Raw genomic sequence first — 18,723 nt, 5'->3', positions numbered from 1 at the left:
TTTTTTTTGTAAAGGGTGTGTGACCCTCCTTGTGCGTTCACTTTGTACACATTGGGTTGGTACTTCTGAAGCGATGTAGGGCGATTTTGAAGTTGGAGGAGAAAATGAGATGGGAGTTTTTCGACATACCCTAACTGTACTGAGTTAGCAGAGCTAGACGAGACAAGCATTTGAGGTTTAAAAGTATATAAATAAATCTTTTTTTTTTTATTTTTTTATTTTTTTTTTTTAGAAAATAATCAATCCTTTCGCTAGATAAGACATCCTCCTTTCCTCGGCTGGGATCATTTAGAGCCCTTTGGAGCTGCATTTAAACTGCATTTTGAAAGTTTAAACTTGCAGGCACTATTGAAGTCTACTATATGGAGAAAAATCCTGAAATGTTTTCCTCAAAAAACATAATTTCTTTACGACCGAAGAAAGAAAGACATGAACATCTTGAATGACAAGGGGGTGATTAAATTATCTATACATTTTTGTTCCGGAAGTGAACGTCTCCTTTGAGTTGTATAAAAAGATTAATTAGCTGCTTATCATTTACTTGGATTCGCTTTACTGATTCATAACTGAAAATCAATCTGAGTCATTTAAATTATTGTGTGCTATTTTTCATGTGTTAAAAATATATTTAGGTAAATATTAGGGCTGCCCCTTAATAGTCTGTTAGTCGACAGGAAGAGACTTGGTCGGCCAAAATTTTATTAGTCACTTAGTCGCAGGAAAAAAAGTAAATAAATTAACATGCAGTCCGTGACGGACAGATAGTTAACGGCTGGTCTATCTGGTAATACAATAAATCATGCAGGACATCCAATTATCACCTATCTTTTATCAACCTCAAATATGGCTTATCATCTGAAATACTGTATGTATGTAGTAGCAACTTTACATGGCCGCTCAATGTAATGTTAACATAGAAAAATCTGCGCTATTCAAATGTCTGCAGAATGTGGAAGCTGAATAGTTGCACGCTCACTGCATGACAGATGGAGACACAGACAAACAATTTAAGAAAAACATTTTTTGCGAAGTAAGATTAGATTTTCTAGACAAGCAAAAATAATTTTCTTGTTTTCAGAAAAAAACAAGTCAAAATTAAGTGAGTTTTTGCTTAAACAAGCAAAATAATCTGCCAATGGGGTAGGAAATTTTTTTTTATTTCAAACAGAAGACAAGATTATTTTTCTTACCCCATTATTATGACTTGTTTTTTTCTGAAAACAAAATTTTTATTCGTCTAGAAAATCCTTAATTTAAGAATTTGTATATATTTTGGCTAGAAACAAGAAAAAATCTAAATAAGAAAAGCATTTTTTGAAGTGTTGCTCTTATATACTTATATACATTTTTGGTCATACAGATAAGAGTAATACATCTTTTGAATCTGTAAAGACTCTACGTTTATTTGTGTGCACTCACAATAAAGACAAAACATTGTGCTTTTGTAAAATAATGAAAGCAAACAGGATGCGCTTTCTGCCGTCTCGGTCTCAGTGAACTTGAGCGCGTCAAAAAAAAAAGAATGAGTGAACAATATGAAAATATAACGTATATCAAGCAGCACAACTGTTTTCAGCATTGATAATATTAATGCATGTTTTTTTGAGCAGCAAATCAACCTATTAGAATGATTTCTGAAGGATCATGTGACACTAAAGACTGGAGTAATGATGCTGAAAATTCAACTTTGCCATCACAAGAATAAATTACATTTTAAAATATTCAAATATAAAATAGCTATTTAAAGTTGTATTAATATTTCACAACATTGCAGTTTTTACTGTTAAAACAGCAGTTGTATATACGTGAATATAAATTAATGAATGTTATGTGTATTACTGGTTAAAATTATTCTTTGAATTGATATATTTTTTTTAAATTTAGTTGCATTGCAAAATAAAAAAGTGTGAAATTCTTTAGAACAGGAAATAATGCATGTCTGTACTTACAGATGGCTAATTTCTGCAAATTTCTTGTGAATGACCTGTCTGATCATGATTGTTTTTCTCAACATGTGTTTATCACATCAGGAACTTCCCTTAATTGCTTAATACTTGTTTTTTCTATTCACAGCAGCTGGACTTGCACTCCTGTCCCAAGCCCATTGTTTTTATCCTCCACTCCTTCCTATCTGCTAAGATTGCAAGATTAGGATTGGTAGCCTGAGATTGAACTGTTAAAGACTGAAACAGTAACGTGATTTATCCCAACACGGTGAAGGGAAAACCCATGGTGGAACTCGCAAGACTGAACGAGGAGCGATGACGCAGAATCAACGCTGTAGCAAACCAGACCTCTGAATGATTTTATTGACATTTCAGAAATGATAAACTGTATTTTTCAGAGAAATATTAATTATAGTGAAACACAATTTCACATTGATTTTCTAAGACAAAAAAAAAAAAAAAATCAAACTATATAATGAACACTAACTTGTGATTGGAACTAAAAAATTTTTAGAATCCAATACTGCAGAGTATTCAGCACTTACAATGCCATTAACTTCTATATCACGGGAGGGAAGGCGGCCATCTGTATGACAGCTGTCTGAGTAATTACATCTGTCTGGCAGCTAATGTGGATTAAAGAAAGGCTAGTTTAAACCTTGTTAATGCACATGAAAGTTAAACGGCCTGAAAACAGTCATCCCGTTTTGTTTCTGGTGCTTTCACTGATAGCTGAGCAGAATCAACAAGAACGTTCTAGAGTGGCGGTCATCAAAGAGGCATGTCAACAAACTGTCTGCTTTCACAAGGCCTTTGTGACTAAAGGGGAAAATCGAGACAGGGTCAGCCCTCCCCTTCAGAACTGTATCTGTTTCCAAAGACAAATGGAGTTTCGGTGACTTTTACAAAAAGCCCTGCTCATAAAATCTGGAGTCCTGCTGTAGAAACTTCTGACATGAAACAGAAATCATTAGTAACACTGTCACATTTGTGTAGTTGTTTTTAATATTCATCAGAAGGATGTTCTCCATTCTTGCGTGATGTGCTTGCATGCACGCTAGCACAACAACTATTGTGAAGGCTCATATTTGCTCTTGTTGGCCTGTGGTCATATTTAGCTTCACTGTGCAAACACACAAAGGCCATTGAAGAACTTTGGATGTCAGATTATAAATTAGAGCACTTGAGAGTTTTTATGTTTACCAGCAATTAGTGTCCATTGTCGGGGACTGAGCGTTCCCAGAGCACTGCTCCATTGTAGGGGCTTTGGATTTGGGGACAGCAGGGCCCCTGTGGCACAGCCTTTGTCTCATCTGTGAAACCGTCCCTGCCGCATTCCAGCACACATGACAGATCCAGAAGTCACGGGGCTGAGAATCAGTTTAATTCACTCTAAGATGAAAATTCTGTCATTTTCTCACCCTCATGTTGTTCCGAACTTGATCAGAATATAAAAGATATTTTGACAAATGATTCTGACCAAACTGTAAATTTCAATGGGGTCCAAAACTTTCAAGCTCCAAAAAGAACATAAAGGAAGTGTGAAATTATGCTGTTCATACGCGTCATAAGCACAGGAATTACTAGACTAGTCCTTGGTTGCAAAATTATGCATTCTTTAGCAAGACTATTAATGGTAAAATAAATTTGTGCAATTTGAGTAATCAATAGACAAAGCTACAAGTACCAGTTTTTAAGCAAATGTGTTATTAGTAAATGTAAAAGTTATTCAACACTGTGCTATAGCTGTATTTTCACATTATTCTTGCGTTAACACATGAACAATAATCACATGTAGGAATTAATAAATAATAGTACGAAAATATAGCTCCAAGCTGAAAAATCATAAAATATAAAATCACTAGTAATATTATATAATGATTCAAAACTTTTGACCTAGGTGGCACTGTACTGAAACTGCAGGTAATCTCAGGACATGGATGTCAACTTTGGTGAGCTGTTCGTCAAATTCATTCGCATGTTATTAGAGAATGGGTTCGTTCCATCATAATGCTTTTGATCATTTTTTTGTTAGGACCATCTGAAGATGGTCTGCATCGATTTTGGTAAAAACTGGACAAACAGTCTAGGACGAGTTTGAAATAATGTCAGATATTTAAAGCTGCAGTCCATAATGTTTGGCGCCCTAGCGATTAATAAACACTATTTGCATCTTGAGGAAGAAGTCTGAAATAGTCAGAATATAAAAACAGTATAAGCCAAAAACATGGTTTGGAAAATGGAATCATAATGCACTCATTTCATAAATTTTGAACACAAACAAAGCTATGGACTGCAGCTTTAAAGGGGTCATCGTATGCAAAACTAACTTTTACATGTTGTTTGAACATTAATGTGTTGGCAGTTTGTGTACACAACCACCCTACAATGATAAAAGTCCACCCAGTGTTTTTTTTTTGTAATCTTTAAAAGTAATATCCCCTTTTTAAAATCAGGTCATTCTTAGCTTGTCGTTGTGAGGCCGACAGAGGCCGCTCCCACGATAGTTGATTGACATGAGCGCCTTACCTTAGACCCGCCCTCACCGAGCTGAAACAGTCCGACTGGTTACTGGTTACTGGAGAGGTCACCGATTAAGGTGTTCTGTTGTTGGATGTAATAATGAACATACCAGTCGTCATTTACTCCCGACATCTGAGCCGCTGAAGATGCAGAGGATAATGTTACTTTCGTTTTTAAAAGGAAAGCGCCGATCCCGCATATATGCATCTATGTTCGAGCAAATCATTCCTGATGCAGTTTCACCCACAGCAGAAGTGAGTATAAGGTTGTTGTTTTTTTTTTATGCATCTTTGCAAATGGCCTTTCTTGATAATGTGCTTGTTGGAAAGTTTCGCCGCTAAAGTAAACATTACGGCTCATAATCCCAGGCAAAGAGGGGCGGGGCGAGCAGAGCTAATTTGCATTTAAAGGGACCATACAATAAAATGAGTTGATATTTTGCAAAGCTTATTTTGACAAAGTAAAAGGGTGTTTTTTACACTACTATTGAGATTTTTTTAACCAAAGTATATTATAGACTTTTCATTAAGACCCTAAAGAATCATATGAACTTGTGGAAAATGTCTTGTCAAAAACGATTTTCTTTCAAATTTCTGAAATCGCACAGACCTCTACAGCCATTAGTCAAACAGGCCCATCGAGTTTCGTTCCGATCAGCTTTAATTAGTCTCGTCTAATAGGTGCTCAAAGCTGACTGCCTGATGGCAGCCATGTTTTTCAAGATACACCAATGCCCTCATAGATACTGGTGGCACCTTAGACAAAGATACTGCATGTCAATGTTCAAGCCAATCATACTAATGGGTGCATAGTTACAGCCATTTTCATGTTTTTTTTCCCTGTTATAGCGCCACCAAGTGGTCAAACTCCTTTTTTTGTAATTTGACCAAAGATTGAGCTCCTTTATGTGTTCCAAGCCTGGTGAATATGACTATAACAGTCCATTCAACAGTTATAGTCATTTTAGTAAAAGTGGCTCCACCCACTTTGAACGTTTTTATGTCCTGTTCCGACTGTGGAAATACAATACAAGTAACAGATTTTATGCAAATGCATGTTATTAATAAACCACTGTTTAGTGAGAAATTAGATAGTTATTGAACACTGTGCTTTAGCTACATTAAACTATATTGTATGTCTTTCACTTATTTTCACATTATTTTTGCATTTACACACAAACATTAGTCATTTGTGGGAATAGTATGAAAATATAGCTGCAAGCAACAATGACCAGGGTTCAAACGTTTTAAGACAATTAAGTTAAGATGATTTTACTCAAATTGGCTGAAAAACCTAAATAAAATCACTAGTAATATTATTTACTTCTGACCAATAGGTGGTGCTGCTCCCAAATGAATGTGGTGTTGTTAATTAGGTGTTACAATGACACACACATAGTTGGTGCCAATATGCTAAAGAATTGCAGAAAAAAAGCCTTATATTCATTTTGTCATTTATATATATATATATATATATATATATATATATATATATATATATATATATATATATATATATCTTGACCAAAAGGTGGCACTGTGCTGAACTGTGAAGGTAACCTCAGGACATGGTTGTCATCAACTCCAAGTTTGGTCTGAACATGACAAATTTAACAATTTTGTTAAAACTTGGACTACAAGTTTGAAAAAGTAGTTTTTTTTTACATAATGCTCAATGGTGTGATTGACAGCAGTGGTTCTGAAGGCAAAGTTATTCAAAATAAGGACATCTAACAAGTATATATGTGTGAAAAACCTGATATACGCGGCGTAAAACACGATAGTGCCAACTAGTGGCCGATTTCTTTTTAAATTTCTCATAGACCTTTAGGGCCAAGAGTCAACCAGGCCCACTGAGTTTTAATCTCATCTGCTTTCGTTAAACCAGTCTAATAGGTGCTCAAAGTTGACACCAATTCCCTTTTAGATATTGGTGGCACCTTGGACAAAGACACTGCATGCCAAATTCCAAGGCAATCTGACTGTGTGCATAGCCATTTTTATTTTTTTGCCCCTCTTTTATAGCACCACCAACTGGTAAACCTTGACCAAAGATTGAGCTTATTCATATGTGTTCAGAGTTTGGTGAATATATCACATTCCATTCAAGAGTTATAGCCATTTTAATAACATTTTAGTTTAAAATGACATTCCAGGACTTTCAATGACCTTTTAAGCACTACTTTCTTGCTTTTCAAGGACTTCAATCAGAAATCTCACTTATCAAACAATATCTATTTCAAATTCTAAAAAGATAAATAGATAAAAAATATATATAGTAATAGAAATGGCAAAAATAAAGTGAAGCGCATGCAAAGTATTACTAAAGTATTACAAAGTATACTACATTTTTACCATATAGTACAACTATGGTTAATTTTCTTAAGGGATTTGTACTTGTGTATACTTTTTCAATTCTATAACTACCGCCTTAATTGTTTGAAGTTTTCTACTAAGAAAAAAAAAATCAGAAAAAAAGATTTTGCGAAATTTGCTAGTGAATTGCTTGAAATTAATAAAGTCATGAGTTTGAATCAATTGGAGCGTAAATGACTCAATTGGCTTAGCTCTCTGGTTTTATATTAAATTAATTAAGTGAAAAAAGTTATGTTTTTTGAATTGTCTAATTTTGCGTGGAAAGGTGTGCTTACTGAAAAAAAATATCTTTCAATCATTCCGGCACTTTTTAGGTACCTCTTCAGGAATATTTCTATTTTTAAGGGTTTTCCAGGCCTTAAATTGAAAAAAGTAAAATTCAAGTACTTCAAATATTTTAAGCACCTTGTACAAACCCTGTTCCGGCCAACACTGGAACTTCCATTTTGTTTTGACAACTTTTGCTAATCCGAGAAATTTTCTGCACTGGTATGTTTCCGATTGGGTGAAAAACCTAGGACTAGTTTGCAAAAATAGGTTTTGCGAAAAAAATCAAAATTTCATGAAAGAAATGAAATCAGAGCTAGCCATTTCGATTGTCTTGAACCCAGAGTTCCAATGATATAAGACACCTGAATCTTTGTTTTGCCCTTGAACCCCTACTAATTGCTTCTCTACATTTTACACTGACGTTGCAGCTGTCGAGTGGCACAAGTTGGAGCTCTCAATAGAAGAGTTTACAAGTTTTTACGAGTTCTTTGAGTCACTTCAAGTTTGGAACAACATGAGAGTGACTAAATAATGACTGATATTTAAGGAATTATATACAGGATATGTAGAGCAGCAGGTGCTACACACAACCAGGAGCGACACAAGGTTTAACTGATTCTTCCGTATTTCACTCATTATTTGTTCTACTGTTTAGGAATAATGTTATTCACACTTCCTCATTTTCATCTCAAGTTTCAATAAATGGTTACTGGAGTGGAAGTTTCAAGTTCTGAAAACTACAGTGTATTTTCATGCAATGAACTCTTCTGAAAAGTTCAAGGAAAAATTAATTCCTTGATATGATATGAACCCTTTTATATCAAGATGTCAGCATGGAGAACAAAGTGAGATGCTTAAACACACTGTAGAAAAGAGTCAAAAAGTTTAATAGAGTTTACCCACACAGATCAAAATATTAATTCAGAGCTGATTCAGCTTGGGAAAAATGAAATATAATGTACCAATAAGCTAAAACCCTATTAAAAACATCTGTTCTATTCACCATATGAACTCGAGCAGCTCTGTTGATAAGCAGCGAGTGAGTTCAGATTGCATATTGCCTTGGCGGGCTCTCAGGGTTGCCAATGTAATATGCAGCCCCCTCCCTCCTTTCCCATCACCCCTCTGGGCACCCAGGAGCGAGAACAATGGCCCTGTGTGGGACTGGAATGCGTCCGGCGACTTTGCCAAACGAGACACCCTCAACCTTCTCTGGGCGAGGAGTACCAGAGAGCAGTTACTCTTTATGACCTCAACCCAATGTGACCTTCTGATCCCAACAAAGCAGTCATTTTAGGGCAAACTACTTGCAGCAGTAGTTTAGTCCTGATAGCTTCTGATCAATGAACAAGAAAAGATGAAGTAATCACAGAAGGAATGATGAGGTTTTGGAAAAACAGTCAAGACTCTCATGTGTTCCTTGTTTCATGCTCGAGTGGTGATTTGAGCGAACCGATTACTGAAATACGATCTGGCGAGAAACGCCCTCTGACTGATTTTCATGATGCAAAACAGCGTTTCTCAGAAAACGCGGGACCATATTTGGCTGTTGTTTGTCAGAGCTAGACATTCAGTTTGAGTGTTCAAGATATTTATTTTCTAGTGAAATCCATATAAAACCAAATGAAATGTTTTTAATACATTAAAACATGATTATCACAAACATAAAAAACAATAAATATGTACATGCTAGGAACAGTTCTATGATTAATGCTGTGAGAAGTTTCTTCAAGCTTCATCCATTCACTTTGTAGCATCATTTTGTTTGTTCTTATTATTGTGTCCTACTGCAGGTTTACCTTCAACGTTTCCAACTGAAAATGAAGTCATCTTTTAGATGATTTCTCCACAACCCAATCAATCACCTGTGGATGAGAAGAGCGTGTGCATAAAAACATTTTACATTGTTGTTTTGAGTTATTTCTGCAAGATGCCCTCTAAAATTTATACAGTTGTAATTTGTCATTTTCAAAACACAGTGAACTGACGTGTGTGCTTTACCTGTTTGGCGTTGTTACTGGCTGCTTTCTTCATTTCCTCATGAAGGCCACGTGAGGTTTTCAGATCCTGTTGTAAAACAAACAGATTACTGAGGTGTAACGGCTCGGAAAAGAACATTGTTCTAAACTTTGCTTATGCTTAATTACATTTATGCATACTTACACTACCATTTAAATCGTAAAAGTACGATTTCTTTTTAAAGAAATAAATACTTTTATTCAGCAAGGAAGCATTAAATTAATCAAAAGTGACAGTAAATACATTTAGAGTGATACATAAAGGTTATAAAATGAATAAAATCAAGGTTTCCATAAAAAAAATTAAGCAGAACAATTGTTTTAACCATTGAAATCATGTGACAGTGCAGACTGCTGAAAATGGCTGCTGAAAATTCAGTTTTGCATCACAGGAATGATAACATTTAAAAAAAGTATTCACATAGAAAACTGTTTTTCATAATGAAAAGTTACATTCTTTAAATAAACTTACTGACCTGAAACTTTTATATGGTAAATATATGCAAATGCTCTACAACATTTATACATACAGTTTGACTAGCATACTGTTATGAGAACTACATTTAAGCAAAAAAACGGATAGATGTATATTTTTATCTGAATAAATTAATAAACGTACATATAAAAAAAAACTTATATTAACTTGATAAACTAAAAGGGATAGCTCACCCAAAAATGAAAATCCTGTCATTACGCATCATGTTGTTCCAAACCCATAAGAACTTTGTTCATCTTCGGAACACAAATTAAGATATTTTTGATGAAATCCAAGAGCTTTCTGACCCTGCATAGACGGCAACACAACTAACACGTTCAAGGCCCAGAAAGGTAGTAAGGATATTGTTAAGAAAGTCCATGGGACATCAGTGGTTCAACTGTAATTTAATGAAGCCACGAGAACACTTTTTGTTTGGAAAGAAAACAAATATAACAACTTTTTTAATCAATTTCTTCTCTTCCTTATTAGTCTTAGCCGCACGTTCACGAGAGTACCACGACGCATGATTGTGGTGCTGCTGACGCAGAAGCTGCCATTCTTTTTTCATAAAATTTTTTTTTCCAAAGATGAACAAAGGTCTTATGGGTTTGGAACGACATGAGAGTGAGTAATTAATGACAGAATTTTCATTTTTTTGGGTCAACTATACCTTTAAGTTATATTTAAAGGTGACATTTTTAAAATACTATCTATTGATACAGGTTCGTACAGATACCGTAAAATCAAGAACTTCAATCAGAGTACTCACTGATGGTTTGATGTTTTCTACCGTATAAGAAAAAACCCTCTGCGAAGTTTGGATCTAAATCAAATGATTCGCGATCTATCCTAACGATCTATCTAACGCTCCGAAGTTCTGATCTGAATAATAATTTGCGAACCATCATTTCATATTATGACTCGGAGCACAGATCACAAATCATTCAGTTCGCAGAATGATTCAAGAACCCGCTCTGTAATCCCGATCTGAATCAAACGATTCGTGATACGTAACTTGAGGTTCCGATCTAAATCAACTGATTCGTGATACGCGAAGTTCCGATCTACGTCAAATGATTCGCAAAGCCACTCTCATGTCATTATAAAATGATTTGCGATCCACGCTTCTAGGTTCCAAACTAAAGCAAAAGATTTGCGAACTCGCTCAGAAGTTCCGATCTGAATAATGATTCGTGAACCATCATTTCAGATCAGGGCTCAGAGCACAGATCGCGAATCACTCAGTTTGCAGAATGATTTAAGATCTCAGTCCGAATTCCCAATCTGAATCAAATGATTTGCGATACACAAAGTCCCAATCTGAATCAAATGATTCGTGATACGCAAAGTTCCGATCTAAATCAAATGCTTCGTGATACCCAACTTGAGGTTTCGATCTAAATCAATCCATTCGCGATACACGGAGTTCCGATCTACATCAAATGATTTACGAACCCACTCCGATTAGAATCAAATTATTCACAATCTGTTTCTAGGTTCCGATCTAAATCAAATGACTTGCTATCCATGCTCTGAAGTCCCGATCTTATTAATGATTCGTGAACCATAATTTCAGGTCAGCATTCGGAGCGCAGATCGCAAATCTTTCTGTTCGTGGAATGATTCAAGAACCCCCTTCGAAGTCCCGATCTGAACCAAATGATTTGCGATATGTGAAGTTTCGATCTAAATCAAATGATTTGTGATATGCAAACCAATTGGAGCGGTTTAAAACAGTGAATCATGTTGGGATGCAATGGTTTTTACAATCATTACAAGCTCTTTTAATTCAATCTGGCTTTTAAGTGAATCACTTGACATGAAAATAAGTCATGAGTTTGAATCAATCGAAGCGTTTCCAGCTTAAATGACTCACTCAATTGATATGGTTTATCTGTTCCTTTTTTTGCATCTTCTGCCATGTTTACATGACACTGTCAGTACTACTATTGGTTTAGCTTGACAGTGTTATGACATTAACTGAAATAGGCAAAAATAATAATAATAATTTTTTAACTGCATGAAAAGATATGTGCTTATTAAAAAAATTAAGAACACTTATTTAATAGATACATTGTCTTATAATAATTTAAGCACTTTTCAAGAACCTCTTCAAGTAATCTCTCATTGCTATTTTCAAAGGGTTTTCCAGGCCTTAAATTTAAAAATGTCAAGCACCTTGTACGAACCCTGTTGATATAAAACATCACAACCATGAGATATAATGTGTTTTCATGGAACATCGATGTCAATTCAGTATCCATTGACTTGACCTGTCCTGATAAACAACATTGACAACTGTGCTGGTAAGTGATGGCTAGCCTATCATAACAGAAGCCATTGATATACTGAAGTGTTAAAGCAGGCTTAGAGCAGAGACAGACTGTATACAGTGAGTAAATTATGAATGATTTTGGTGCACATAAAAATCTTGACTAAAACAACTTCAGGGAAAATAGTAAGGTGCTACAGAAGAGTGATTTTTCCCCCTCACTGAATGCTTTAGGAACAAAGCAGTTTCTTGAACTAAGTTTTTGCTCCCCTGTCATGGATAAATGATGTAGATAACATCAATCGGTAGCGTTTACGCAGCATATTTTGAGAGCTTCAAAGATGTCCTAAAGGCAGGACAGCAGGGTGCGAGGGAAAGCGGCAGAATGATTCGTACCCACCTTCAGATAAAACTTTGATATGTCAAACAGTCTTTGACTGCAGGCTTCAAAGCACTTGTGCTCACTGCTGATCCCGTGTTTATTGAGCGTCTTAGCAACCACCTCCCTCAGCATCTGAAGCAGAAACAACGGATGAGAACCATGCACAATCACTGAACTACTGCACTCACAGACCTCACATAAAGACATGACATTTGCTGATGACTGCAGTACTGAATTCATGGAATAAAGTAAAAGGTTTAAGGTTTTGAATGGGCTTTTACATGGCTCTCTGGTATACATGATTCTGACTGGTTAAATGCAGCATTCAGGTATTTTGAAATGATGACCCTTAAACTGCACATTTGACCGTAGTCCCTGGCAACCAATTTTCTACAAAGCTGCACCATTTGTATGTCTCTCTTAGCACTTGAAGGGATAGTTCACCCAAAAATGAAAGTTCTGTCATTAATTACTCACCCTTAATTTGTTCCAAACCCGTAAGACCTTTGTTCATCTTCAAAAAACAAATTGAGATATTTTTGATAAAATCTGAGTTTTCAGACCCTGCATAGACAGCAACACCACATTTAAGGCCAAGAAAGGTAGTAAGGACATTGTTAAAATATTCTGTGTGGTACGCTCATGAACATGTGACGAAGACTGTCAGGGAAGAGAAGAAATTGTTGAATAAAGTCATAATTTTTGCTTTCTTTGCGCACAAGTATTTTCATAGCTTCATAAAATGAAGGTTGGACCACTGATATCACATAGACTGTTTTAATGATGTCCTTACTACGTTTCTGGGCCTTGAATGTGGTAGTACCATTGCTGTATATGCAGGGTCAGAAAACTCTTGGATTTCATAAAATATATCTTAATTTGTGTTCTGAAGATGAACGCAGGTCTTATGGGTTTGGAAGAGGGTGAGTAATTAATGACAGAATTTTCTTTTTTGGGTGAGCTATATCTTCAAATTAATATTTCATATCAATTGCGAGTTTTTATCTAACAATTCAAAGAAAAAGAAATTGTGGGGAAAAAAAGTCAGAATTGCGAGAAATAAACTACCAATTGCAGGAAAAAAAAAAAAATCTGAATTGCAAGATACAAACTTGCAATTGCAAGAAAAGTCAGAACTGCAAGATACAAACGAACATTGTGCTATAGGTCAGAATTGCGAAAAAATTGCACAAAAAATTGTGAGAAAGTCAGAATTCTGAGACACAAACTCACAATTCCGAGAAAAAGTCAGAATTGCAAGATACTAACTCGCAAGTGCGAAAAAAAATTCAGATACAAATGAACACTGCAAGATACAAACATTTTTGAGAAAGTCAAAATTCCGAGACACAAACTCGCAATTGCAAGAAGTCAGAATTGCTAGTTTTTATCTCACAATTCTGAGAAAAAAAAAACAACTGTAAGAAAAAAATCAGAATTGCGAGTATGAAAAAAGTATGAGTTGAGAGACACAAACTCGCAATTCCGAAAAAAAATGTCAGAATTAAGAGATATAAATGCACAATTGTGAGAAAAAAGTTAGAATTGCGAGATATAAACTCTGAGTTTGAGTTCTCACAAAAAAATAATTGTAAGAAAAAAGTCAGAATTGCAATAAAACTCGCAATTGTGAGAAAAATGTCAGAATTGTGAGATACAAACTCGCAATTGTCAGAGACTTAATCTCACATTTCTGACTTTATAACTCGCACTTGCTTACTGCGAGTTTATTTAAAAGTCAGACTAACCTTTTTTATTTTGTATTAATTGGCAGAAATGGGCTTCCATAAATATCAGCCCATGAGATTTAAAAATAGTATATATATATATATATATATATATATATATATATATATAAAACTCCTTTGTCACATGATAAACAAAATGATAGCAATATATATTGAGCATCACTAATGCACTCATAATGCAGATTTTATCTCTGTAGAATCTCTGTAGAAAATGTGAAAATATACATTTTTCTGGACCTGGTCATTAGCACTTACCCTGGTGTGTTTCTGGGAGCGAGACTCTGTCTGGGTCTGGCTGGGTTTTTGACTGGGTGAGGGGTCGGCAACCGAAGCAGAACGTCTAGCCAGACCTGAGCTGGAACGGGAGTGGGCTGTTTGCTGCCGTAGAGCCCCCACTACTGGGTGAGTACCACCTGCACCCAGAGATTCAGAGCTCTCTGATTTACAGAACCTGAGAAAGGGATTTTAAAAGGGATGAGGTGGATGGTGTAAGATATTGCTTCTCTGAGATCATCAATCCCACAATCTCACTTTGTAACTCACATCAAAACTAATCAAAATGACTTGATGTGACGGCCTACTTAAGCACTGAAGCACACACTTCTACCTCTTTTTCTTCTGGAGATCTCAGCTCCAGCACTCTTTTTCTAAGCCCGTTTAATAAGAAACTGCTCAGTTCCAGGATTTTTTATCCTTGAACATAAATTTCCAGGCCGGCGCTTTTAGTTCCCGGTGATGTGACACCACTTTGGTAATTTTAGCGCACAGCAAAGTCTGAGATGATGATGATAGGCCTTAAAATTAATGTGGCCCCTTGAGTTCTGCAGTAGGTCAGCGTTTAAAAAAAAAGTCAATAACCTCATGTCCTGACAACACATCATCTAATGCACACTGGGCTTCTGTGGCGGCAAAGAAGGCCAAACATCAGACATTTGATCACTGCCATATGTGGAGTGCATTTAGAGAGGGTCTACGTGATTTCAACTAAAAATGCTGGAAATGGTAAGACTTTGACATTCATTGCAGCGCTACTTTGTAATTTTCATTCATTGCTCATTTCACCCTTTGACAAGGCCATCAAGCACAGATCTATATTCAATTTGGGTGCGAGTGACGTATGGCGCATTCAAATGCATGTAAAGTAGAGGAACGGAGGGCCAGAGGAAGGCAATGATGAGCAGGCAGAACTAAAATGAGCCACAAGGGAGAATCAATGAACTGACAGCTTTAGAAAATTAACCTAACTGGAGAAACATTAGTTTGACTGTCTAATTGAACATTCCTCTTCTCAGATGAGGCGTGTAACGATGGGTCGAGTCGACTTATTTAAATACTGGCAAATAATATATCATTACAACAGACTGGCCTTGAAACACCCTTAACAATAATAAAAAGAATAAGAATAAGAATAATAATTGATAATAATTACGCACCAAATTAGCATATAATTTCCATGATGTGAAAAATGCGGACAGAATCACAGAATCCAGCCATAGAAAAGGAATTTATTAACATGGAATTTGCCAAATTTTGGATGAATAAATTAAAAGTAGGCGAGTACACTTAAATCAAAACACAATATGGACCAGTGTGTCTGTGAATGTTAAGCTGCAAAATACTATCTAAATATGAATCCTGCATTTTCTGTTTGCCTCTTTGTGAATAAATGGCGCAGACTCGTGGTTTCGTTAACTACACACACAGCAGTGCTTTCAGCCTATGCCGCCTCAATATATGAGTAAATGAACACAATCTCTAGAACTGCTCTGGAAGTCACTTCATGAGCATTTTACGGTTTCTTTTGAGAAAAACTATTGTTATATCATATACAAACAGAAACTTAAAGGTGTTCACAGAAACCCTTGTTATATTAAATATTATATAAATATTTCATAGGGCCTTAAAAATTAAATTTTTGTAAAACTTTAAATAAATTACAGTTAAATATTGTAGGTTTCATGATTTCAATTAATCAGTCTAGAAAAAAATATATAATTTTTTCATAAATATTGAAAATTAGGAAAATTAAAACAAAACCAAAAACTAAATTGGGGAAAAATTTAAACTGAGTTCATAGGGCCCTAATATTAGTATGATTTCTGAGGGATCATGTGACACTTAAGATTGAAGTAATGTCTATATTCAACAAAATGCTCCTCTCTAGAGTTTCTAGCTGACTAAAGAGTTTATGGTCACCGAATATGTTTTTATTCCAGAGTTAAATGTGCCATTACGTGACATTGTTTAAAAGCTTTTGTATTGCCATCTTTGTGCGGTTAAAACACTGATTGAACGATGACTCTTTCTTTTAACATACCTTTGCATGTTCATTCATGTTTATTTTTCATAAACTGGTATTAAAGCAGAGGAGATAATCAGTTCACATGTGCTTCGCGCTGCCGCTTCTCTAGAACTGAGGCGCTTCAGCAAACTGTCACTCCACATTAAACAGTGCCAAAACAGCATTTATGGTTTGAATACTTCAATAAAATCGTCAGAATTTGAAATCTGAGACATTGTTTCATATCAAAACTAATAAAGCACAAAGCTTATTGCGATTTATTGGATGGGAGACGCGCTACAATGTCCTGTTCAATAACTGAAAACAGGCTAGACTAATTGATTCTTGGGATTTAAGAATCAATATTGTTTTGTACAATTGAGAACTGATTAAAATTGAGAAATCAATATTTATTGCCCAGCCCTACAAAATAATATAAACAGTGATTATTACTATTATCTTTTTGCTTTCTAAAGACTGATCAGAAATTATGAGATGAGCGGCAAATTTGGTAAATTTTTATATACATTTTTATACTTTGAATCTGTCCACAGACCCCCTGCACCCTTTTGCAGCCCCTTGTGGCATGTAATGACAGATTAAATTATATTTAGCACTGCAAATAAAACAGCTTTTTGATGGAATAAAAAGGACCTGAAAAGTTATTGCATCCTATTTAATGCCTGACCTGCTACCTGATGCAAAAATATAAAATATGAACAATATCCCAAGAAGACCTGTGGCCATCTATATGTAAGAAAAAGCTATGAGACGACCCTTCATCATTAGTATGCATGAAGTGTTCTCACCTCTTGTGTGGCTGGAGGTCTGTTTCTCGGGAGCGGCGTTTGAGGCGGGGCGGCTCGCTGTGCAGAGCTTCACCATCGGGCACGCTGCCCGGTTCAGACAGAACGGCTGGGGAGGGAGCAGGACTCAGGGCGAATGGCACAGGGCAGGGCTCCTTACAGCATGTACTCTGGGTTTCGTATCTTATTAGACGAGACTGCAGCTTCACAAAGCTACGGTCTCGCTCAAGGGCCTTACGCTCATCCAGACAGAACCTGAAACACATCCAGAGAATACTTGAGAAGATGGAGGAGGAATTAGGGAGAAGAGATTGTAAAATGGATGGTTTTATATAGACACACACAAACACATACACACACTTACTCTATTCCATGGTAGTGGGATCGGGCAGCTTTTGAGAAAGGAAGATTCGTCACCTTCCTGGGTGTGAGGTCAGGAGACAACTGAAATGCATGTTCACTATACAAACAACAAAAACAAACCACATTTAGAGACAATCAGTTCAGGAATAACTACATACAGTTGAGGTCAAAAGTTAACATACACCTTGCAGAATCTGCAAAATGTTAATTTTACCAAAATAAGAGTGTTGATTCCGTGCAAAGGTTTACATACGGCTGATTATTAATACTGAGTTGATACCAGAATTTTTACTAATAGTTGTTCATGAGTCTCTTGTTTGTCCTGACAAGTTAAACTGCTTCTTCTGAAAAATCCTTTAGGTCTCACAAATTCTTTGGTTTTTCAGCATTTTTGTGTATTTTGAACCCTTTCCAACAATGACTGTATGATTTTAAGATCCTTATTTTCAGGACAACTGAGGGACTCATATGCAACTATCACAGAAGGTTAAAACACTCACTGATGGTCCAGAAGGAAAACTATACATTAAGAGCTGGGGGTTGAAAACTTTGAATTTGAAGATCAAGGTAAATTTAACTTATTTTGTCTTCTGGGGAACAAAAGACAGTATCTTCTGTAGCTTCTAAAGGACAGTACTAAATTTAAAAAAAGAAGATATTTAGGCAAAATAAAAATGTACACGTTATTTCTGTACAAAAGTTTTCACCACCTGGCTCTTAATGCATTGTATCTACTTTTGTAATAGTTGCATATGAGTCCCTCAGTTTTCCTCAGTATTCAAATACACAAAAATGCTAAAAAAAAAACAACAACAACAAAAAAAAAGAATTTGTGGGACCTGAATGATTTTTCTAAGGAACAGCAGGCAGTTTAAATGTTCAGGACAAACAAGGGACTCATGAACAACTATCACTTAGGTCTCTTAGGTCTTGTTTTGTATTTCCTGTTTGTTATATTTGACTTCTTGTATGTTTGTTAACCTAATGTTTCTCTACTTGATTACTGTTTCTTTCAATGTCTGTTTGTACTATCTCTTCTTTGTTACATTCATTGTAAAGTGTCCTTGAGCTCTGGAAAGGCGCTATATAAACAAAAATTATTATTATTAAACAGCTGGTAACAGAACAGTATTAAGAATCAAGTGTATGTAAACTTTTGAATGGAATAATTTTTATAAATTCAACTATTACTTTCTCTCATGGACTATATGTAAACATCTTTTTTATGTGAAAAACCATATTCAGGTCAGTACTAAATAAA

At 35.6% G+C, this 18,723-nt stretch overlaps 2 protein-coding genes across 2 annotated transcripts in view; one reads left to right on the top strand and one right to left on the bottom strand.

Annotated features, from left to right (window-relative positions):
* The window catches only part of sntb1 (syntrophin, basic 1), a 58,658-nt gene extending 56,012 nt beyond the window's left edge, over positions 1-2,646 (top strand). The window contains exon 7 of the mRNA XM_073846567.1: positions 2,074-2,646. Coding sequence (XP_073702668.1) covers positions 2,074-2,166 — 93 coding nt within the window. The 3' untranslated portion in view covers positions 2,167-2,646. The remainder of the gene's footprint in view (positions 1-2,073) is intronic.
* Positions 2,647-5,914: 3,268 nt separating this feature from the next.
* Positions 5,915-18,723, bottom strand: part of mtbp (MDM2 binding protein) — a 37,967-nt gene continuing 25,158 nt past the window's right edge. Inside the window, exons 17-22 of the mRNA XM_073846568.1 lie at positions 17,464-17,559; positions 17,103-17,354; positions 14,268-14,463; positions 12,283-12,396; positions 9,116-9,181; positions 5,915-8,979 (exon numbers count right to left, since the gene is read on the bottom strand). Coding sequence (XP_073702669.1) covers positions 8,941-8,979; positions 9,116-9,181; positions 12,283-12,396; positions 14,268-14,463; positions 17,103-17,354; positions 17,464-17,559 — 763 coding nt within the window. The 3' untranslated portion in view covers positions 5,915-8,940. The remainder of the gene's footprint in view (positions 8,980-9,115; positions 9,182-12,282; positions 12,397-14,267; positions 14,464-17,102; positions 17,355-17,463; positions 17,560-18,723) is intronic.

This window comes from Garra rufa, chromosome 9 (genome assembly GCF_049309525.1).
Source record: "Garra rufa chromosome 9, GarRuf1.0, whole genome shotgun sequence".
Classification (NCBI taxonomy): domain Eukaryota; kingdom Metazoa; phylum Chordata; class Actinopteri; order Cypriniformes; family Cyprinidae; genus Garra; species Garra rufa.
Note: the sequence above shows the minus strand (reverse complement) of the source record. Positions and strands in the feature narration are given on the sequence as shown.